The sequence below is a fragment of the Xenopus laevis genome, chromosome 3L, assembly GCF_017654675.1.
Source record: "Xenopus laevis strain J_2021 chromosome 3L, Xenopus_laevis_v10.1, whole genome shotgun sequence".
In the NCBI taxonomy this organism is placed as follows: domain Eukaryota; kingdom Metazoa; phylum Chordata; class Amphibia; order Anura; family Pipidae; genus Xenopus; species Xenopus laevis.
Window position 1 is genome coordinate 59,311,692 of NC_054375.1, and position 24,242 is coordinate 59,335,933.

At 37.7% G+C, this 24,242-nt stretch overlaps 1 protein-coding gene across 4 annotated transcripts in view; it reads right to left on the reverse strand.

Annotated features, from left to right (window-relative positions):
• Positions 1 to 8,808: 8,808 nt before the first annotated feature.
• mon2.L (MON2 homolog, regulator of endosome-to-Golgi trafficking L homeolog) overlaps positions 8,809 to 24,242 on the reverse strand; it is a 56,971-nt gene continuing 41,537 nt past the window's right edge. For all 4 annotated transcript variants that reach the window (XM_041585076.1, XM_041585075.1, XM_041585073.1 and 1 more), the window contains 4 exon segments: positions 22,241 to 22,364; positions 15,957 to 16,164; positions 13,618 to 13,700; positions 8,809 to 9,486 (listed from right to left, as the gene is read on the reverse strand). In XM_041585076.1, the coding sequence (XP_041441010.1) occupies positions 9,320 to 9,486; positions 13,618 to 13,700; positions 15,957 to 16,164; positions 22,241 to 22,364 (582 nt within the window). In that variant the 3' untranslated portion in view covers positions 8,809 to 9,319.

Below are 24,242 nucleotides of genomic sequence, written 5' to 3' on the forward strand. Positions count from 1 at the left end.
TGGCATCCCCATATTTTATGTATCCAATTTCCCCCACTAGATGTCAGTTCATTGAGGATAACAGGAGACATTTTATGCATAGAAATATGACAGCAACCAGTGTGCCATCTTCCAAAAAGACAATGCAGGACTAACTCTATGTTGGCAGCTGTTTTGCTACATTGTGCTATGCAAGTTCTCCCTGGGAATACTGATTGATACAGGAGTTAGAGGACCCTGCTCATTAGAGCTTAAATGAAAAACAAGATGGGGCTATGATGTGGCCACACCTTCACTGCATCCCCACTTCATAGTTAAAAATAGTTTAGTGCTGACCACACATTTGCCTTCTACCATAGTGTATCCTTGCCCACTGTTTTTATGTTTACCCATAGTCATTTCACTTTTTCCTTCATTTTCTTTCTGATTTGTACCTTTGTTCTTTTATAATTCCTTCCTGAGTTTTTCTCTCCTGTTTTTTCCTCTCATGCTGATGTATTTTGTAGTCCTTCAACCCTGTTGTCCCCTCTGTGTTTCTCTAATGTTCTACTTTCATACATTTGCTTCTTTGACATTTCTCCCCTTGTCTCCCATTTCCATCATCACTCTTTCTCCTCCTGCCCCCATTATTATCCTGCCAGTCTGCTTATAAGGGTAGTGTTTCTGTGATTACTATTACTCTTATTACTTCCCTTTCCACTGCCCTTTAACCATTTTCATTTCCTCCGGCCATGTCCCATTCTTTGTCTATTTGGCATTCTGTTCTTTCTTTGTGTCATTATATAATACTAACCCTTTGTGTCTTCACTTTCTTGTTTTATTTCATTTTAAGCTATTTCATACACTCCTCTTTAGTACCATCTCTTCCTTACTTTTCTTCTAATATTTTCCTGTATACTTTAATTTTCACATGCAGGTTTGTCTGGCTATACTTGGTTAGTGCTGACTGTCACACATAGTAAAGTGTCACAACTGCACACAAGTGGGTCACTATATACACATAACTATGTGGGAAGCAGGTCTGAGAAAGCCCTTTATGAAAGCCCTTTATGACTCGGGTATTGATAAAGGACCTGGAAGAGTATTTGCTCCTGTTCTGGGCAGTAATGTAACTATGAACACCCTGATGCAAGTTTCCTCTCCTCCAGAAGCATGCTGAAAAATCACTTGGTCTCTGACAAACAGAACCTATGGCTGTATTTGGAACAGGTGTCTTTACTCTAAATATAGGCACTTATAATAAATGCCTAATTAATAGGGATGCACTGAATCTGGATCCTAAAAATCATGTGATATTTACTCACACAAACAAGAAAGTTTACCCTTCCTTGCTCTGATTTGCATATGCAACGTAGGGTTCAATTTGGTATTCCGCTGCATCTTTCATGAAGGGTTTGGGATTCGGCCAAATCCCAAAATAGTGGATTTGGTGCATCTCTACTAACTAATAGCAACTATGCATAATTTATAGGAATTGTACAAATGCAAGTAGTCAATCATTTTATGATTTGCAAAAGATTTTATTATCTGCACTCATACCTGCAATTTTAAGGTCGTCCATGCTCTTTGAATGTAGGACAGCCATATCCTACAAAACCTTAAGATGCCACACAAAAGGGGTCATGGATCCAGTATGTGGGTGATCTAATACCGAGGGTGCACTAACACCGCATTCATTCTGTGACATGATTCATACATCCATCCAAAAGTCCACACAAGTACAAATGGTTTCATAAAGGTTGTTAACATTCTAAAGAACTGTATGATGATATTTTATTTGTAGGGCTCATTAAAGTGATATATTGACAATGTCTCATGTGATTGCACCAGTGTTTTATCAGCTTAGATATGATGTGTGGCAGCACTTTGATCCTGCAGTGGCACGTGTTGCCTGTAAATATGTATTACAGCACAGATCAAAGAGCAGAACCATATCCACAGTGTTTACACATTTTAATTTTATAGAAGCAATTACTGGTACTGAAAGGGTTCAATGGAAAAAAACAAGCTGATGGATGACCCCCAATTAGTTTTTATAGAGGATATGGTCTATGGCTTCCTGCTAATATCCCAAAGGCTGCCCTATTTCTTGTTTGAAGGCTTTAGATACATAAAATCTACAACCCCTACATTTTTTCTAGTGTTTTAAAAATAATGACAATTAAAATGGCAGACAATATACATTTATGAGATTTGGGGAGAACCAGGGAACTAGTTATAACTTTTAAGAAATGATTAGGCTTAAATATCTGCAATCGTTGAAAAGACAATTTCGTGAAAATAATTTCCTTGTAGACTATATTAGATTTATAAGGATCTATGTCACACATTACTGGACACAATGGAATTCCATTTCTGGTTACATGTCTCATCTTACATTTAGTCATATTCCATTCAACTAAAGAATATGCACAAGCAACTATGTGCATGCAAAAAGTGCTTTAACCCTTTACATGCCACCTGATGTAGAATGTACTATGCCAGCATGAAAGTACGATTGGGCAGATGGAGTAGGTTATATGTTTCTGGGGTTCTCTTTGATCTGTGCTGCACTCCATGTTTACAACACAACAAAACACAACAGGACCATATCAACTAGACAAGGACATATTTCAAAACAATGGTATTTGCAATGGGTTTTCATGTGGGTTGTGTCATGATTTTATCCAGATTTGTATGTGCTGACCTAGGCACTGGACCTCAGCCCTCCTTTTCTCGGTAATTGGTGGATGCACAGAAGTTCCTGCTGTCCTCGGGAATCCACTCACCAACTTAGCACCGGAAGTACCCGTCACGAACTGGGGGGATTTTTTTTAGCTCTTTTGTGATTTACCATAAAGGTACCCAAGGGTTTCCCCTCCCCCCAAACCGACTGCCACCTCAAGTGCCCTGCATTTCTCATCTACAACCTTTATGTTGATTGTTTCTTGATTCTTCTTTGCCAAATAGCTTGAACTGACTTCACATGTACACAAGTTCAAAATTAGCAGAAATAAAACTATTGCTGTTAACTGGCATGTTGGGGATTTGTATTCACTGAAAGTCATGATTTTATTACACTGAACTTGCTTATTTGCTCCATTATGGCTGACATATTGTGTAAACACTTTTCCGCAAACTACACTCTGCTTCTGACCTTTGCCTCTCTCTTCTACTCTCATCACTTCTTCCAATTCCTGACTACACGACACATGTATGGACTGACAATATGTGGATTCTGGCGAATGCCAGAGGGGCTGCTGTAAGGCTATGGACTCACAGGCTGTTGTCAGCGGCTATTGTCAGCCTTCATAATTTTTCAGGCTGAGAGAAGCAGATCTGCAGACCTGATGTGCGGTCACACACAGGCTGAGGTCAGCCCAATTACACAGGCTGAAAACAGCCACTGACAATAGCCTAAGAAGCCCCTCAGAAGCCAATATCTTGCACTGATCTAACAAGATCGAAAACAGGCTTTCTGCAAGTTTGGATATAAAGCTCCATAGCTGTATCTGTGCTATAAAACCAGTGGTTATAGATGCATAGTTGGCCAAATGGACATAAAGGAGTGATTTGCATGTCTCCGCCCATGATGCCTTGTGGGAGAATTAAAACTCTTATTTTTGGTATTTAGGCAGTGCTATGTGTATGGCATGAGACAAATAAATACCTTCTGATTTCACTTTGCATGTAAGATGCCATAGAAAGTCACTATTTAGTGGGCTGGTGAGGGCCTATTTTAATCTCAGTCCATACCTGACCAGACATCTCCCGAGCTTCTGGCAGTCTCTAGAACACCTTGCTATGATCTACTGGAGTTCCCCTTCCTTCCAAACCTTCAAATGCTCCCTGGATACCCACCTGTTTAGAGAAGGATATTCAATGCATCTTGATTGAACAGAAATCAATTTATCAGCTAGTTTCATCCTCCTTATGTTTCAAATAATCATTAACCCTTCATATTGTAAGCTCTTGTGAGCAGAGCCATTTTTATTCTGTAATACTGTAACTCGCTGGTATAGGAATAAATAATGACCTCAGTCAAATGAATTATGCCTGCATGTTAAGAACAATTAAAATTCCGTTCCACCTTGTCTAGATCAGCTGCTTATATTCATTTTGTAGTGATGTGTGGCCAGGATGAAGTAACCTGCTTGTGTGGACATTTTGGTTAAGGGCATTCCAGCTGTTTTGCCATTTGTTTTATAATTCATATTCCTCTTCCTGTCTAAGCGGAGAGCAAATATGGAGGAAGCCAGTCTTACTTGCCATGTTATTATAAATGCAGCAGGAGTTACTGTGCTTGTCTGACTGTTTAACCTCTACCAACACAGCAGAATCATTTAACCCACTGCTAGCCAAGCAGTTTATCACACAAGACATTCTTTTTCTGTATATGTACACGCTGTATGAACATAAATGGGAACAGTTATCCCCATTATTTATAGGCAACTGTTGTTCACTCAATATATGAAAAGAAAAATACCTCAGCTAACAAAACTCCACTTAGATGTATAATTACAAATGCTGAAAAGTAACTGGTTAATAAATGAAAGCCACGTCTATGTAAAAGTTGTAACTGCTTTATTAAGCGATACCAATGTAGGTCACATCTCACAACTTAGTACTTGTGGAAAGCTTCCAAGCAATCCCTATCTCTGCACAAAACTGAAACCACAACTGTCCCTGCTATTGTTAAAAAACACATTTGTTATAACCCAGGCATGCACAGAAGACAAGCAGAAATGTGCAGGAAGTCCAGTAACCTTTTAAAAACATAGGATGTGTCTGGCTTGTTAAACATTAAAACTGACACACTATCATAATACTCTTTCTTTGTCAAATATCTGTTACTAAACTAGTCTTAAATATATTCCCTTATAAAAAGAAACATGTCAGTGTTATTATAAATTCTATGGTAGATAATGGGGCTTGTTGATATTAACATTCCTTTAGCTCTTAATTTACTTTAGCACAATGGATTTCCCGTTTGTTAAGTCTACTCAGATATAAAGAGCATTGTGCTCATTGGTACATGCTTAATATAACTTCTGTGCTGATTCACTTTCTCTGATTTTCTCAGATTTGTACCTACCTCATCTTTGACCATAATTGCTGGTTATTTTATCCTTTTATTTTCTTGTTAAGAGGGTTGCAATCTTATCAAGCTGTAGAGTCAGTCTGTAATCCTTTTCCTCAGCCTGCCCATTACACTAACGTAGAGTAGTTCTTAGACTTGTGGCTTTCATCAGAGCAAGCTACAGTCATATAAAAACATCGGGGAAGCCCTCTCAGCCTGCATAATAATTTACTCCACTTTCAACAAAAACAATAACAGGGGTATGTCTTTCATTTCCCAGGAACATCTGAGTACTGGGGTGTTTTCTGAACAAAGATTTTTAGTGAAGCAGTATTTAGTTGTATAGGATTAAATCAAATGTGAAAAACTGGCTGTGCAAAAATGTGGGTAATTTGCTAAATTGAATGCATATAACTGCTCAATACGGATTACTGGCAACACCAAATTGGTTGGATTAGTTTGTTAAGCCTTGACCTTCATAAACAGGTGTTTATGAAGTTCATGAGAAAAGGTATTTAAGGTGACTCTCCTCTGAAGAGTGACAGCATGGGATCCTCAAAGCAACTCTCAAAAGATCTGAAAACAAAGATTGTTCAGTATCATGGTTTAGGGGAAGGCCACAAAAAGCTATCTCAGAGGTTCAAACTGTCAGTTTCAACTGTAAGAAATGTGGAAATGGAAGGCCACAGTCACAGTTGCTCTTAACACCCAGGTCTGGCAGGCCAAGAAAAATACAGGAGCGGCATATACGGAGGATTGTGAGAATGGTTACAGACAACCCAAAGATCACCTCCAAAGACCTGCAAGAACATCTTGCTGCAGATGGTGTATCTGTACATCGTTCTAGAATTCAGCGTAATTTGCACAAAGAACATCTGTATGGCAGGGTGATGAGAAAGATGCCCTTTCTGCACTCAGGGTCACGTGTTGGGCTAGTTGGGCTAGTTCAGGGACTGGGGCTCTTGTTAAAGTTGAGGGCCGGATGAATTCAAATTCTTCAGGCTAATGTTCAAGCATTAGTGACAAAGTTGAAGTTACACAGGGGTTGGATATTCCAACAAGACAATGACCCTAAACACACTTGGAAATCTACAAAGGCATTTATGCTGCATGAAGACAGAATGAAGAGAAGCAGATGCTGAGAGAGGGATGGTGAATATAAACTTGATTATTTCAGAAACAATGCAGGATATTTAACTGATTGTACTGAGAAAGTTTCTTATTTCAGTGTGACGAAGCTTATATTATATCATTTTCACTATAGTTACCTTTTAATTGTGGGTAGCAGTATACAGCTATCCTTTATATACACACACAAGCCATAGGCAACAAATAAATTGCAGAGAGTTTCCAAATATGAACGTAAGCTAGGCATAAACAAAATAGTTTGCTTCAAAAACTCAATTGGAAGGTCCAGTCCAGTAATTACAATAAAGTTACAATTTTTGTCTAGATTTAAAGTTTGTATCTGTTTATACAATGCCTACTAATAAACCAATTCTTGACAACAAATAGCCGATTTTTGTTTGCATTCTATAGTTCTGTACAGAGCAATGAATTACATTTCACCCGTTTATCTTCCTGTGTAAGAACTAAATCCATTGTACTCTTCTCAGCTTCTCTGCTATGAAAACCTGAGCCCTGCTGCACTAATTCAGCTTGAATAGCAGCGTATTTACAGTATATAAGTAGTGTTTCTGAAGAAAACCTCGATAAAGGGACACATAGGTTTTTAGTTAAGTGCAGTGTAAAAGTGCATCCAATTATCCACATGATAATTCACATTTTAAATGGTTCATTGGTCAAAAAATTAGAAGAGGTTCAAATGCTGATGCTTTCAAGGAACCATTAATGAAGAATTCATTTTATTAAACAGGCAGCACAGTATGATGTCATTCAGTTGGTTGGTTGTACAAGAGATTATGTGTCAGAAGGTTTTTTTTTTTTAATCCTAATTGCCATAGTAATTTATGGTAATGGGTCAGTTTAATTTATGGTAACATCCTTTATTTCTATTTTTCCATGAACAAAATGTAACAAGCATTCAAAATGTATTATGCACAGTGAATGCCTGGATGTGATTGGTTTCCACTAGGGATGCACCTCACCCACTATTTTGAAATTCAGCCGAACTCCCCGAATCCCTTGTGAAAGATTCAGCCGATTACCTATGCAAATCCTAATATGCATATGTTAATCAGGGGTGAAAGGGGTGAAAGAGAACCGCGCGGTGCTACTTCCTTATTTGTAGGACTTGATTCGGTTTGGCCAGGCCAGAGGATTCGACCAAACCCTGCTGAAAAAGGCAGAATTCTGGACGATTACCGAACCAAATCCTGGATTCGGTGCATCCCTAGTTTCCTCAGTGCACGTTCCAGCCCCTCATTTGGAGGTCAGCTACAGTGGAGCAAGGCTGTATTAGGGAGTCCATGTGGCAGATTTACTAAAGTGCGAAGTAGCGTTGCTAGGGAAATCTCATCTGCAGGGACAATGTCAATTTACTAACAGGCGTAGATGACAAGTCACTAGCAAAAGAGACCGTCGCTAGAGTAGTTTTGCGCCCTATCGCCAGACAAATTTTCGCTTATGCGAACGATCATTACTCTGCAAATTAACTAAAGTATGAATTTTACAGAACGCTTTTCCTTCGCCGTCTTAGATCTGGCGAACCGATAAGGTGAAGTTACATCCTTCCCAATATTGTGACATCATATCCTGTATGCCGAAAAGTCATAAAAGTTCTAAAAAAAACCCGCTGGTTTTTGTTTTGATATTTTAAAGCGGGATTGCCTTCAAAAGTCCTAACTATTAAAGATTTTTGTGTTAAATTTTTTTCCAACCATATGACGGGCATGCTACATTTGTTTTAGGGTGGGCTCATGTCTAGGGCATTAGAGGATCTCTTTTGTCTTTATTTTGCTTCCTTGGACATTTGTAATAAGTGGTCACTTCAAGCATTTGCACCAACATCTCTAATAACGACGTCTATATGACCTATATGTACACACACTATGGGGCCGATTCACTAACTTCGAGTGAAGGATTCGAAGTAAAAAAACTTCGAATTTCGAAGTGTTTTTTGGGCTACTTCGACCATCGAATAGGCTACTACGACCTTCGACTACGACTTTGAATCGAAGGATTCAAAATTAAAATCGTTCGACTATTCGACCATTCAATAGTCGAAGTACTGTCTCTTTAAGAAAAAACTTCGACCCCCTAGTTCGCCATCTAAAAGCTACCGAACTCAATGTTAGCCTATGAGGAAGGTCCCCATAGGCTTTCCTAAGTTTTTTTGATCAAAGGATATTCCTTTTTGATATTCGACCCTTTGTGAATCGGCCCCTATTTGTTTTTGTAACACAGGGGCATTATATGAACAGTTTGGGGCATCAACCATATTAACTTGAACAAAAACATTTCCAAGTGAACAAAGTTCTGTTAGTGCTGTTTACTTGGAGAGTTCTGAACCTGGCAGAGGGGGAACATAAACTTAATTGCATGTCTTGTGAATTTGGTTCTAAAGCTCGAACAGGAACATCCAAGCTAATGCTAAAGTCCAACACCAGCCATCAGCAGAGGCAGCTACAGGCTGGACAGCCTTGATGTAAACACATGAAAGCACAGCAGGCAGTAATTAGGACCTGCTGAAATCGTCCAAATGCACATCCAAAATTGTGCGTTAAATAAGAATATTATCTATCCATTTTGGAAATGATCTTCATGTTTATTGTTACTATCCATTCAAAAGGAATCTACTGGACAATTTATTACAGAACTGTACCATTTATTTTACACACAAATATGTCAGTTCTCTTGGTTTACAAAGGCCGCTAACAAAAAAAAATATGGAATGTTGTAGTACTGTCTTGCATAAAATTAAGTACACAGCATACTGTCGGTGGGATCAAATCACCAGTCTAATAAGGTCGACTGAACTGTAATACTTTGATTTACACATCAAGCAAATCCCATGAGCTTTGGAGCAACCCACTTTCAAGTATCACACCACTCCTATATCAAGATAAAATTAAAGTTTACTTCATCGTATTCATTTAAAGTCAAAAAAGGCCCACACTGCTACATAATCAGGAACATGTACTGAGGTGTAAGGTTGTACCCATGAAATACTGAGCCTGTTAGTAGAATTAAAATAGTCCACAATAGGCCTGCTCAGCGCAGTTCACAAAAATTGTCCGTTCAAAAATAATTTCACTTAGAAGGAAACATTCACTTGGGAGTAGATTTCCCGATGATCTCTTCCACAATCATTGCAGAGGGTCAAGATTCTCCGTTCTGGACCTTGGCTGCTGCTGGTGGATGCATGAAGTCTTTAAATGGAACTAGAGCTTCTTTGAGGGCTGTGCACACTTCAGAGGAGGAACATGTGATACATTCTACTAGAGTTGGATACAGTGAGATTACCTGTGCCCACGTGTTGGCATCAACTGCAATAAAAGACATACTGTTAAGTATAGGCATACTTTTACATTTATTACTAACGTTTCAACTAGCAATATAGGCTTTCTCATAGCCTAGCCTTTCACTTGGAGAAAGGCTAGATTGCTGGCCGAAATGTTAATCTCCCAGCTCAGTCAATTATTGTATGCAATTTTCAAAATGGACCAGCACTCCAAACATTTTCAATTCAATTGTTTATTATAACATCACTCGTGTATCCAACATTTTGGCCCTCGTTGGGGCCTTGATAAATATGTATTTAAAGCAGGGCTTCATAGATAGGCTTGAAATAGACAAGTACAATCCTGTTGGGCCAATAAGAAAACTGATAATATAGGATTGTACCCTCTTTCAGTGAACATGCAGAAATATAAAATATTGCACATGTTGGTACTAAAGGCCTAGGAAACACTATTAAGGGTTTGGTAGCAGAAGCCAATACACCTGCTACTTACCAAGGATAATGGCCCAATGATTTGAATAATAAGCACTGTGGTTCACCCTGCATGCTGATTATTGTCTGAAAGTTTTGGGGTATAATCTTGAGTGGAAGATAGGAAGAAGCGGTTCCGCGCTCCAATTTAAAACATCAAAATTATTCGTCCATAATTTAAAAGAGAAGACACATTGTACACGCTGCTTGACGCGTTTGGGGCGGAAGCACCCTTAATCATAAGCACAATATATATATATATATATATATATATATATATATATATATATATATATATATATATATATATATATATATATATATATATATATATATATATATATATATATATATATATATATAATCTTGAGTGCGCAACAACCCAAAGTTTATGAGTTCTAGTGCTTTTAATGAATATAATCACAGGGTGTAGGATTTCTTATTCAGTGAAAGCACAGTATTCACCATGATGACCCTACTATATAATAGAAAACATGGTAAGTTTAGCAACATAAAATATTAAATGGAACAAATAATTTAGCAGTTTTGTTTTACAGAAAAGGGCTAGTGTTGGAGTGGCAAGAAAGCAGTAGGAATGTCTTTTTGGATGACACATTGGAATTATACCCAAATGCTGATTAGGATGCAGACTATGTTCCAGGGAGCTAAGAGAAGAGTAAACATGCCAAGATTTCTCCACTAAGACTCTAAATAAAGGCAACTTATTGTTTTGCTGAGGTGACTGCAAATGAATCCTTTAGTTTTCTTTGTGGGGCTCTAAAGAAAACCCCCCATAAGTTATGGACTGTAATGACCGTTAGCCACGTTGGGATGGATGAATGCATAGCCCGGGGTAGTGTAAGCCACCAGTGCTGAAAATCAAGTCAGTATTGTTTCATCTTCTTCTATGAGCTCCACTCACTGCACTCGTCTTTCCTTAATTTCGTCTCTACAGTGTAACAATCATAAAGGATGTAAAAACACTTCTGAATCTGGAAAGTACACAAGATTCATGGACAAACGTAAATGATTATTATTATAAAAAATGTTCACATAAAATGGCATGTGCTGACGCACTTTTTTTTTTATAGAGAGCATGCTATGAAACACTTGTGATGTGGAACAGAAATAGAACAGCTGCTCTGTGTGTAGTAGCACTAGGCATCAATGCATGATTCAGCCATACAAAAGAGCTCTAAAAATGGACGTGTTAAGAAATTGACAAAAGACAATATTCTTACTCCAAAAAGAAACAGAGAATTTGGCAGCAAAAAGATATGGAATGTTCCAGACTAGGCAAGTGAAATTAATTATATCATCAAAATGATTTCACTGCAATCATGCACCAGGGCTGCAAACTGATCTTTTATCAGCCAATACGAATCAATGGTGCTAAGAAAAAGAATTTTAAGGGGGGATAAAATTGAAGACCCCTCCATTAGCAAGGGCAGGGATTGGGTCCAGTCCGACCCTGTACACACCTGTATCAGCCCCTAGCAGGGTGGGGGAGGTTAAAAAAAAAAACATAAAACAAAAATATAACCGAGAAATACCAAAATCAATACCCCCTGTAAATGTTAGTGTGATATAGAGAGTTATATTCAGCGATAATCTGCATTTGGCCTTTATTTTATATAGCTTTTGAATTATTTAGCTTTTTGTTCCTCAGATCAGCTTTGGAATATCAGTAGCTATTTGCCTGCTAGGGACCAATCAGGCAGATAATTAAAAATAAAAAAAAACTATAGAAAAAAAGAGGGTGTATTATTAGGGTTATAGAACACCAATATTCCCCCTGCAATATTTGAAATCTTATTATCCACTTTACAAGGACCAAGCATGAAGTAGCTTCAGTTTCCCTGTTTATATACAGTATAAAAAAAGACAAAAACAATAGATTTTTGTGATTAAAACAATTTTCAAAATATATGTTCAGCACAAGCCCTATTCACTGAACTCACCTGAAAAGGGGGTATACTATTACTAAATTATGATATCTATTCATGTTTTTGATATATTCTAATTAGGGATGCACCGAATCCAGGATTCAGTTTGGAATGCGGCCAGGATTCGGCCTTTTTCAGCAGGATTTGCATTCAGTTGAATCCTTGTGCCTGGCTGAACCAAACTGAATTTGCTTGCATATGCAAATTAGGGGCGGGAAGGGAAATCATGCAACATTTTGTCACAAAACATTTTTCCTTACCCACCCCTATTTTGCATATGCATATTAGGATTTGGATTTGGTTCGGTATTCAGTCGAATCGTTCATGCAGGATTATGGGGATTTGCCTGAATCCCAAAGAGTGGTTTCAGTGAATCCCTAATTTTAGGGTAAGGCCAGACGAGGAGATTCGGGGAGATTTTGTCGCCTGGTGACTTATCGCCGCGTCTTTTGCGCGACTATCTCCCCGAACTGCCTCAGCGTCTTTTCCCCATAGGCTACAGCGCAAAATCGCCTGCGCTAATGCACACATGGCGATGCGTTTTCAATAGTCGCCCAAAGTTGCCTCAACTGAGGTGTAAAGTGTCCTTCTACTCTAGGTTGTAAAACTTCCTGTAAAACCTCTGGGTTAGTACATAATCCTCAGTGTTTACTTCCTTCAAATCTAGGCTTCTTCTGTTACATGGGAATGATGAACCAAGGATTCACAATTCCTTTTGGCCCTTGCATCAACGTTATCTATATTTAAAAGTTTCCCCTACCCTACTTCTCCCAGACAGTAAATAATTAATATACATACAAAGGTATAATGAATAACAAAGGTATATTTTCTGATTTTTTTTCCAGGTGCAATTTGTCATTCTGCTGATATTCAGTGCATTTTGGCCAAACAGAAAACATGTGCTAGCATTTCATTATTATAAAGTGGGAAGTGAATGCAGCTATTTACATTCCTGCATTCATTGTTTTTTTTATTTATTTATGAATGCATCACAGTGCAACATCATTTTTTACCCACAATATGTTTCCCAGCATAACGGAGGTGTCTGAAAAGTAAAATCCAGAGCAATTTGCACACAGTGTAGCGATACAGACCTAAATTTTGTGAATCGTGTGAAATTGAGGTGTACAATTTATAGGCCGGGGTATATCACTCCCAATTGCCACTGTGCACAACATCAATAATGCCAATGCAAGTCAGTTAAATGCACAACCTGCTAGGTATTACAGCCAGGTATGAGTTCTGGGGTTCTTTAGTTTATATGCATGTAGTTGGTCAAAATTCCTCAGATCAGCCTGAATGGACATATGCAAATGTCTAATACATGCATAGATGGGTAGCAAAAAAAATATACTGCTAAATTATTTTGCAGAGTGTAAAATTCTATGGTATAGTTACCCTTTAAAAACACCTTTTGCACCATGTATTCATAAATACAAGTTGCATAATAAGGAATAAGTCTGTACTGTGTATTCACAGTATGAAACATGGCTTTAGAGTTATGCAGGGTATATAACAGTACTCTAGTTGTGGCTAATTTAAAATAATATAACATTTTGCATATATATATATATATATATATATATATATATATATATATATATATATATATATATATATATATATATATATATATATGTTCTTGAGAGATGCTTCAGTTGGCTCTGAAACAAATGTCATGGCCTTGAAGGGATAAATGACCCGATGAATGGATTAAAAACAAAACTAGAGATTCTTACCGTTTTCAGGATGAGTTTTCTTAAGTGAATCTATGAGTGTACTGACTGCCTTCAAAACGAATATGATTTCGGTTACACGTTGCCTTAAAAGGAGAAAATCCAAATAAAAAAGAAAACTTTGATCAGCTACGTTCTACTACATCTCAGTGAAGCATATTACAGGGCATGCATTGTACAAAGGTATTCCCCTAACAAGCATCTGACAGCAAGCACAGACATTCTTGTCCAAGCAGGCTATTCAGGCTAATGAATTTCCAACTGTTCAACGAAAGGCACAGCAGTGTATGTGTGTCTCAGGAACGCAAGGCATTAATTTTTCAATAAACAATCTTGTTCCAGTATACAAAATAACTCATTAAATTGAAGAGCGTGCTGTGGAGAAGGTCAGCATGTAAATGAATTATGGATGTCACTGTGCAGTGTGGTGCTGTTCAATCCGAATGCAATGATACACCGTATAAAACATTCAGCATAAATGTAGTTTTATCCTTAATACCAAGCAGGCAATACATTGGCCATTATTAGCTGCTGATTCTTGATCAGGTCAGCAGATAACTGGCCTGTGTAGGTGGCAGGAGCATAGTCCAGACACAGCATTGAATTTAAATGATTTACTGCCCTCCAGGTGCCGAGTGCAACTATGTTGGGGATTTAAAGGGGTGGTTCACCTTTGAGATAACTTTTAGTATGTAAAATCCTAGCAACTTTCCGATTGGAATTCCTTATTTATATTTGATACTTATTTGCGTTATTTGCCTTGCTCATTTGTCTCTTTCCAGCTTTCAAATGAGGGTCACTGACCCCCATCTAAAAAAACAAATGCTCTATAAGGCTACAAATGTATTGTCATTGCTACCTTTTATTACTTATCTTTCTATTCAGGTCTTCCTAAATAGACTGGGGGCAGCTGGGAAACTGACAATATATCTAGCCCCATGTCAGGTTTCAAAATTAAATCTAACAAAAAAATCTATTTGCGCTTTTGAGAAATGAATTTCAGTGCAAAATTCTGCTGGAGCAGCTCTATTAACTGATGCGTATTGAAAAAAACACATTTTTTTCCCATGACAGTATACCTTTAAGATAATTTTTAGTATGTTATAGAATAACCAATTCTAAGCAACTATTAATTGGTCTTCATTATTTATAGTTTTTTAATTACTTGCCGTTTCCTTCTGACTCTATCAAGCTTTCAAATGGGGGTCACTGACCCCATCTAAAAAACAAATGTTCTGTAAAGCTTCAAATGAATTGTCATTGCTACCTTTTATTACTCAGCTTTCTATTCAGGTCTTTCTTTATTCATATTCCAGTCTCTTTTTCAAATCAGTGCATGGTTGCTATGGTCATTTAAACCCTAGCAACCAGATTGCTGAAACTGCAAAATGCTGCTGAATATATAGCTAAATAACTCAAAAACCACAATTAATAAAAAATGAAAACCAATTGCAAATTGTCTCTCTCTACGTCATACTAAAAGTTAACTCAAAGGCGAAAAACCCTTTTAAGGGCTCATTGACTGAGCACTAAGGGGAGTGATTTAGGAAAAAGTTTATAGATCCAGAACATCTGCAGTCTTTCTTCTTCACTCACATACTTTGGCATACTCAGTGAAAGAACGCGCTGCTTATTTAGAAAGTATTGTACACCTTTGTGACTGTCAAATTAATATGCCACCAGTGTCTATGTGTAATCCCTTCATCTGAATAAGAGACATTAGAAAATGGCATTGTGTATTTATAGATGCTTATTAGGATTAGAGGGACCGTTTTGTGAGTACAGGAGAAATAAAGCTTCCCAATCAGCTGTTTTGTATAGAGCCCCATACCATACTGTTTGCTGCAGATAATGTTACCATTTGATTCTGAAACTCCCTGCCTACCCTCCCTGTTGGGGATTCTGAGCTCACTTCAACCCCTGTGGTTTTACAAATCATAGCTGCAGAGGTTTAGCTTATTTCTTTCCCATTTTAAACTGGTAACTAGTTGAACTTATCTTGCAACTTTATTTAATCAATTTGAAATAATTTTAAAATATGGAGATCCAAAATTACAGATATAGCCCGTATCCGGAAAACCCCAGGTCTCGAGCATTCTTGGTAACCGAATAGTTGTAGTATAAGCATAAGCCCAACCCTTCTGTATTTCACAAGTCACAGAAATCACAAAGTATTTTTTGTGCTTACTTCATTAGATAAGGCATGTGAAATAACTATTGCTACACATTTCAGTAGTGATCTAAAGAAAATCTAATAGCTAATTTGTGGTGAATTGAATACTGTATCCTGATGCAGTGTGTCTGAATAAACATATTGGCACTGCATTTGGAAAATGACTTACCTTGGCAGTGGACATTTCCCACTCAGCTTTTCATCCTCTATGTAGCGGTGCAAGACATCTTGGGATCGCTTTAAGAGTACGGAGAGTGCCATTCTAGAGATGTACCCTTCTTGTGGTGTTGATACTTTATTGCTAAATGAAAACTGGAGCAACGTTTCAAAGCACACCTTAGAGAACTCTTCCCGCATCCTAATGTCTATTTCGGCTTCTGCAAAACAGGAATGATATTGTCAGTCCAAATCTCACATATTTTGTACCTGGATCACAGTATATAACTTTGTGGCTGTGTAGCCCTTAAAGGAGAAACAAACCCTTAATAAAAAAAAAAAAAAAAAACCCTACCCCTAACCTACATAGACCACCCACCCTCTTCCCCCCCCTCCAGCTACTTACCCTTCCATGCAGATACTGTCCAGCAGAGTTCACGGACGGCATCCTCAGCTGCTTCGGAATGAGACAGGCGCTTCTGCAATTTTCGCAAGTTTTGGCGCATGCGCAGTTGTTGCGAACCAGAAAATTGCTCCAACTGTGCATGTGCTGTTCCGTCGGTCTCATTCTGAAGATTACTGAAGAGAAGAAGATGGCTGCCGTGAGCTCCGCTGGACAGAATCTGCATGTGTAAGTAAAGATTAGGGGCATTTGCCCGTGGGTAGCAGCTAGGCTGGAGGAGGGAGGCAGGTCTATGTAGGGTAGGGGTTTTTTATTAGGGTTTGTTTCTCCTTTAATAGAAGTTCTAAAGAGCAGGGCTCTTCTATTGTGCCGTATTAGTATATAATATGCATGATCTAATATAACTACAAATATGAGACCTATTATCCAGAATGCTGAGGTTTTCAGATAACAAATCTTTCTGTAAATTGGATCTTCATACCTTAAGTCTACTAGAAAATAATGTAAACATTAAATAAACCCAATAGGCTGTTTTTGCTTTAATAAGGATGAATTACATCATAGTTTGGCTCAAGTACAATGTACTGTTTTATTATTACAGAGAAAAAGGAAATCATTTTTAGAAATTTGGATTATTTCATTATAATGGAGTCTATGGGAGACAGCCATTCTGTAATTTGGAGTCTTCTGGATAACGGGTTTCCAGACAATGGATCTCATACCTGTACTAATATAATATTAATAATAATTAAATGTTTGAGACAAAGAATAGTCCTCTGCTTTACACTTGCCTTTGTTTGCTTTTGTGATGGCTGCATACTTATCAACGGACAAGGACATCTCCATTTATCCATGAAATGACCAGTCCTTGCCATTGTCACTTTTCAAACCACAATACTTGTACTGCCATCACAAATGGCCCTCACAATATGCTATTAATTATCTGGGAAAGGCAAAGGGATGAGAGGATACTGGAACTAGATCCTTGTGAGCAAACAGTGGCTTCTTTAGTGCTATATTAAACTGCAAAGTAAAGGATTTAGAAGGGGAACTCTGATCAAGTAACCCTATATAGATGTAAAACGTGTTTTATGCCACAAAGTTCTATGTGCAGGATATCAACAATGTAAAAGCTGTGATTGTCTATTGGTTTTTATTCTTTCCTGATCAGATAAGAGATGTGCTGTCACATAATCTGTTTGTATACTGGATTCATATTCTGATTAGTACGGTTAACTGTTTACCCTGAAAATATCTTGTGAATATTTAAATATTGACTTTTATTATTAATGTGTGGTGTTCTGATATAAAGGAGCACTAACCTGATAAATGACAGCAAACTGTGGCTTGTAATCCATGCTGAATTGGGGAAATTTTACAGGGAGAGTCAAATGGTACTTACTATGAAGCTGCTCAGTTTGCTGTAGTAATTGTCCCTTTGCCATTATGCTCCTGGACATGTATAAGGTATATGCCCTCAATTAGGGAAAATCAGGCCTCCCTTTGGGGAAACCTGCTAATTCTACAGAAACATACTATGTTGGTTTGTAGGTCCCAAGACAAAGGCACTTGGGTTATCAATAGAACCTTGGTGCTGGGGTGGGGGGTGAGGACAAGACAATCTTCTCCTGTTATTAAACATAAATAACTGGGGTTGAGATGTTGTTGAATAAATGGATTTAGAAAATAAGCATAAAAATCTGAGAAGCCAGTCTGCGCACTATGAAAGGAAAGCAGCAAAGATGGCTGTACTGGGGGAACCTGAGTTTTCTCACTCGACAGATTGTTTATACCACCAGGCTCACATATACACAACTTATATGAAAAGAGATAAAACAAGCCTCTGTCTCACTGCCAATTGCATAAGAAGGACATTCCAAAGGCATGTTACGTTTAAAAAAAAAATGTTGAACATTCTTGGATTACAGAGGGATCAGCCTGAACGACTCAACTCTATCAAAACAACCAACAAAAACACGCAACACTAGCGGTGTGCAGTTTGTAAGAAATCCATAATTCTATGATTTGTATATGCTGTGCTACAAAAGGTAGGCTGCTCTGGCAATAAAGAGAGTAAACTTCAGTTTGTTACTCATTTGTCTCTGTATATTACATGACTTATAAAAGGTAGTGCTTTAAAAGAAAATCCTGGATTTGTGAGATGATATACTGCAAGCCTAAACATGTCTGAAAAGGCTGCTGAGAAAACAGCTTGATACTGCTAGCATTTTATACAGCTGTCTGGGTCGGATTCAATTCCCTGCTTGTAACTGACCCAGTTTGTCCCATTAACTATTAGTACTGGAGCCGGCACCTCTGTCAGACTTCCTCAGAAAATACTTTGCAACGCGATTCATCATTCCTAAATTCTTTCCTCTAAACTACCTAGATTTTACATGAATCACAGATACTGCTGGATTTCTGCCTCTAACTTACTGGACTTGTGCAAGATTACATTATGAAACTTCATTTCTGTAGAGTTTGGCAGCCAACCAAGGAAATCCACTGTAACATTCTATATTTCTATACTATTGCCCCACTCAGGCATAAAGAACACACACAGTGTAGAAGGGACCACCTTATGTTTCACAGACGATGTTTCATAAAATAGTGAATGCATTTTTAATTTCAAATATAACTTAAAGCAGCCAGGGACTTTCCTACCTGTATCAAGTATACTTCCCATTGGCTCCACCCAAAACAAAACTCCAAAACTACAATGTTAAGTCACTAAGGGGTATTTTGTTTTTAAAGAGACAGCTTCACATCTCACACAGTTACCCCATATAACTGTCTTGCACACCCAACACCACAATTTGAGAACCCCTGCCTAAAAGGAACAGTAACACCAAAACATGTAAGGGTCTTAAATGAATGACAATATAATATAGTATTGCCCTGCACTGGTAAAACTGGTGTGTCTGCTTCAGAAAGCCTACTATCGTTTATATAAATAAGCTGCTGTGTAGTCATGTGGGTTGCCATTCAAGCACAGGTTACTTAGTAGATAACAGATATGTTCTAAAGAATCTCATTGTATACTACAGAGCTTATACGTTATCTGCTGTGTATCCTGTGCCTTTTCTCCTTTTCCAACTTTGAATGGCTGTCCCCATGGCTACGCAGCAATTTGTTTATATAAACTATAGTAGAGTTTTACAAGTGAAGCACGACATTACATTATATTGTCATTGCTTTAACACAGTTTCATTTTTTGGTGTTACTGTTCCTTTAAAGGAAAACTATACCCCAGAACAATGATGGTCTATATTAAAATATATTGCATAAAACAGCTCATAGGTAAAACCCTGCCTCATGTAAATAAATAATTTTCATAATAATATAGCTTTTTTGTAGTATGTGCCTTTTGGTAATCATAAATAGAAATTTGCCATTTAAAAAAAAAAAGGGCCACCCCCTGGGATCCTACCATTTACTGTGCACACAAAAAAACCAAACAAACCATATATTTTAGGTCACATGAGCAAATTAACACAAGAGTTCTGTCTTTTGATTCACACTTCTTTCTGTTACAGTTAAAGCTGTAGTATTTCTGTTCAGGTGATCTCTGAGGCAGCACACAGACCAAATGATGGCTCAAGGCATGAGATGTAAAAGGCCAATATTTACTTAAAGAAAGTAAACGGGTGGTTCACCTTCCAAGAACTAGATCCAATGACTTTCTATTTTCTATGTGTGACCGTTTTTCTAACATTGAAGTGTCAAGTGTCTTTTTTCACCTTCTGAAGCAGCTCTGGGAGGGGGGTCGCCGACCCTGTAAACTGTTCTAAATGGATACATTTAGTCGATACATTTCTTATCTTTGTCCCTGCTGAGCAGAATCTCTGGGTTTCATTACAGGTAGCTGTTATTGATACAATTGTTGCTAATACTCCACGGATGCTGCAGATAAATGTATCAAGTAAATATTGCAAAATTGTAACAGTTTAGAGCCTGCGCCTGAATTACTGAGCTGCCAGACTCAAACACCAGAGACAGGGACATTCAACTTTAACCTTAGATTTTGGAAAAACAGTAAAAAATAAATAATGGAAAGTAATTGGAAAAAGTATTTATTTCTGGGGAACAATCTAAAAATAAATGAATTGAAAAAAGTGTTCGGAAGGTGAACAACCCCTTTAAATTACATAATTGCCCAAAAATGGCTTCTTATTCTTTGAATGTTTTAAAGGGACCCGTCACCCAAAAAAAATATTCTAAATCCTATTTTATCACATTAGTCAAGGAAAATTAACTTTAATTACACTATATAAATTATTTGAATTCTGTTTCCTTCAGTTTTGGAATTAATAATTATAGCAAGCAGACAGGAGCCATTTTGTGGACACTGTTATTAAGACAAGCCTTGCATCATCTCATAATCTTGTTTGTGCACCAGAATGGGGGACCCAATGTCCATCCCCATGTACTGGCTACACAATTAAATGGTGAAGAGAACAGGGGAATGTGACATCTAGGAAGTGCTGAATGGAAAGTGAAAGTAATTGTCTGCCCCACCTCTTTGCCTAAGGCATAGAGTGAGGCAGACAATATTTGATTGACAGCTGAGATGTTTAAATGAACTTACAACAGCTATGAATGCTTTAATAAAAAAATAGAAATTGTATTTAATGTTTAATTTGAAAAGGACTTTTATTGTACAGCTTTTTGTGTCTGGGTGACAGGTCCACTTTAACTGCAACAAGTCTCACCACTGGAAATAGGAAGGAATGTGCCGGCTTTTTTTTGCTGCTAATTGTCTGTCATTACCCTTAGCCTTCAAAAAAATATGTAACAGAGGGCATTTATAAATTATGTGAAATGAAGTGGCTACATCAAAGGAATTCATCACACTCCAAGAAAAACAGTATAAAGTTGATCAATATATCAAGTGGATAAAGTGCATTTGTAGGATCTTGCCTGCAAATGTTATGACAAAGCCTCGCAACTGTTCCTAGATTTGCTCTCCCATTTCATCATTCCGCTCTGGGATATCTGCCAGGAACTTCAAATAAACACCCATATAACTGGCTAAGCCGGGAACAAGGTAAAATAGAAGAGAGAAAAAAAAAAAAAAAAAAAAAGATTCTTACAGGTAACACAGAGATTTCTGGACTTGAAGGAAGGAGTTTGATGTTAAGAAGGATTTGTGAAATTAAGCAGACTATATGGCATCTTCTCTTTTTATTCTCACTATGTGGTTGTTTAAAATCCCCTAATGTGTATTTTTTTCCAACACTGGTTTTGTGTGCAGCACACACGGGTTTACTAGTCTTAGGGCAAATTGTTAACCTTTTACATCAAATCCTTCCTCCAATATTAAGTAGTCCCAAGACTCAATATGGGCTGCTTTCGGAATAATTCATCATATCTTTTGTGTTTTCTAACTACGGTAGCTGAAGTCTCAGGGTGGTGAACAGCAGGAGGTAGTTCTATAATGACTACGCTGCTCAACAACAACATTTTTGTGCACTTCTCTTAGTTGTCACTCTTAATATCCAAGTCACTATGAACCTCAAGGGATGCGACACTGCTGTGATGCCATGGACTGGCAGTTAAAAGTAGTCTACCCAGCTTGCTTGACAGAGTTTACAGAAATAACTAAGGTAAGCCTTTCAAGAATTCTTATTCAAAATGCCTTCCAATAGTATAACCACTGCTATTCTTGTTTCAGCTTGGGAAACAAATGGATTGTGATAAAAAAAGGTCAAATGAGATAAGAGTGTCCTTATTAATCTGGGGATAACAGGGTTTGTATAAACCCCAATCATGTAAAATCATATGTATTTAATACCCCTTTACCAACAGATTTTCATATGTGATTATAAAGCTATATGTGAGATTTTTGTGAAATTAGCTAACCAGCACTAAAATGTCTTGTTTAATATGCTTACCGGTAAATGACGAAGACTGAGAGTGTATGGAACCTTTGTTCAGCATAGTCATGATTTTACCCACAAAATCTTTAGGTATAAAATTGGCATAGGGCAGAATCTCCATGCTGATGAGCTGTACCACCTAGAATGAAACAAAATAGTTACACAATCCCTTGCAATAACAAATATCAACAATGCAGCAACTCAAATAAATCATTAGGGTGTAATTCATATACATTTCCACACATACCATTTCACAGTAAGTTAATAAAGGAGATTCTGAAGCCAGACCTTTTGCCTGATTTATTTTAGCTGTATGTAACTATATGGGTTCTAAAGCCTCAATGTCAAACACAATGACTAATTACTGTTTTATTTTACTAGAAGGAGAACTTAATTACCAGCATGCCTCCTTCACAAACAGGGCAACCACTTATCCCCAAGATCTGCAATTGTATGATCTATCTTTTGGAGCACTAGAACATAAGCCTAGTCCTGTGCATACTGACTATGCCTTACTGTGAGCACTTTTTCATCTCCAACTTGTGCCTGTATGTTAGCCTCTGATCCACTTAGACTGTAAGCTCTACGGGGCAGGGACCGCCTTACCTCTGTGTGTCTTACCACATAGCACTTAAGCTATTTGTCCTGATATCAATTCTGTGTATATTTATTGTGTGATTTGTCTTATCTGTGTATACTTTTATATATATTGTACAGTGATGTGGCTCCTTAACAGCGCTTTACAAATAAAGTTATACATACATACATACATACATGTGCAATTCTGGTTACACTAAATATAATACGCAATGAGTTTCCAAACTGGTCTGATGCATTGTTCATTATTTTCTTAGGCATGCCACTCACATTGCTTCTAAAAAAAAAAAGCTGCACAAAAGAAACTCAGCTCACACAGCCCACACGCCATTAGTGGCTACAATAATACTGAAGGCTGATGCTGGCAATGCTACAATGCCCTGATTGCTCTACATAAAAGGTGAACTGGTTTAAGCTGTTAGTGAAGGACAATGCATAATTGCAATCATATTGCAGCTACTTCAGGGGCTGATGTATTAAAATTCCAACAGGGAACTTCTGAGCAACAAGTTCAAATTTTATCAGAATTATTAACATTTTACTACTGTTAATAAAGCCTTTTGGCATTTTCCAAAGTTCCAATTACTACTTTAAGCAGTTTAAGAATCCTTTTCTAGGGGGGTGTTTAAATTCAGCACAGCTCTGAACCCTCTACAAGATTGTTAACCCCCCCCCCAAAAAAAGGAGTGCATTGTGTTAAAAATAATGTAATGCAATTCTATGGAGGTGTACTGAACCGGTACTATCCTTTTCTAGGTTATTACAATATAAGGCAGAAGAAGTTTACAATGGCAGATCCATTTTTAGTACAATAAAACACAATAGCATAAACCTAAAATTAAAGGGGACTTCCTGCCAAAAAACGATTTTTGCATAGTCAAACAAAAGGTGTTTAGAATCAAATTACCAATATAAAGTGGTTACACATTTTAAAAGGTTATAAAATCAAAGCAATACCGACACGCTCCTATAAAAATCATAGGAACGTGTCAGTATCAAGTAGTTGCTGCACCTCGAATATTTTCCCTCAAAGCCGCCCCCAGTCCCGCGAACCTACTTTGACCCGACCCTCTGCCCATGCAGTTTCAGTGACGCTGAGCTGGGGGCGGCACGATCCTTCCATAGGCTGATTACGAATATGGAAGGATCGCTCCGCCCCCAGCCCAGCATCACGGAAGAACGGCAGAAGATCCGTTAGTGGGGTGAGCGGGTCGCCTGCACTATAGGTTTGCTGGGCTGGGGGTGGCTTTAAAGGGGGGGTTTGAGGGAAAATATTTAGGTGCAGCAATTACAGACACATTCCTATGGTTTTTATAGGAACGTGTCAGTATCAGTTTAAGTGTTAATGTAATTCAATTGAAAACTGTACTTATCCGACTGTTGATTACAAATACCTTTAAATCATTGAAGACTTGTAATT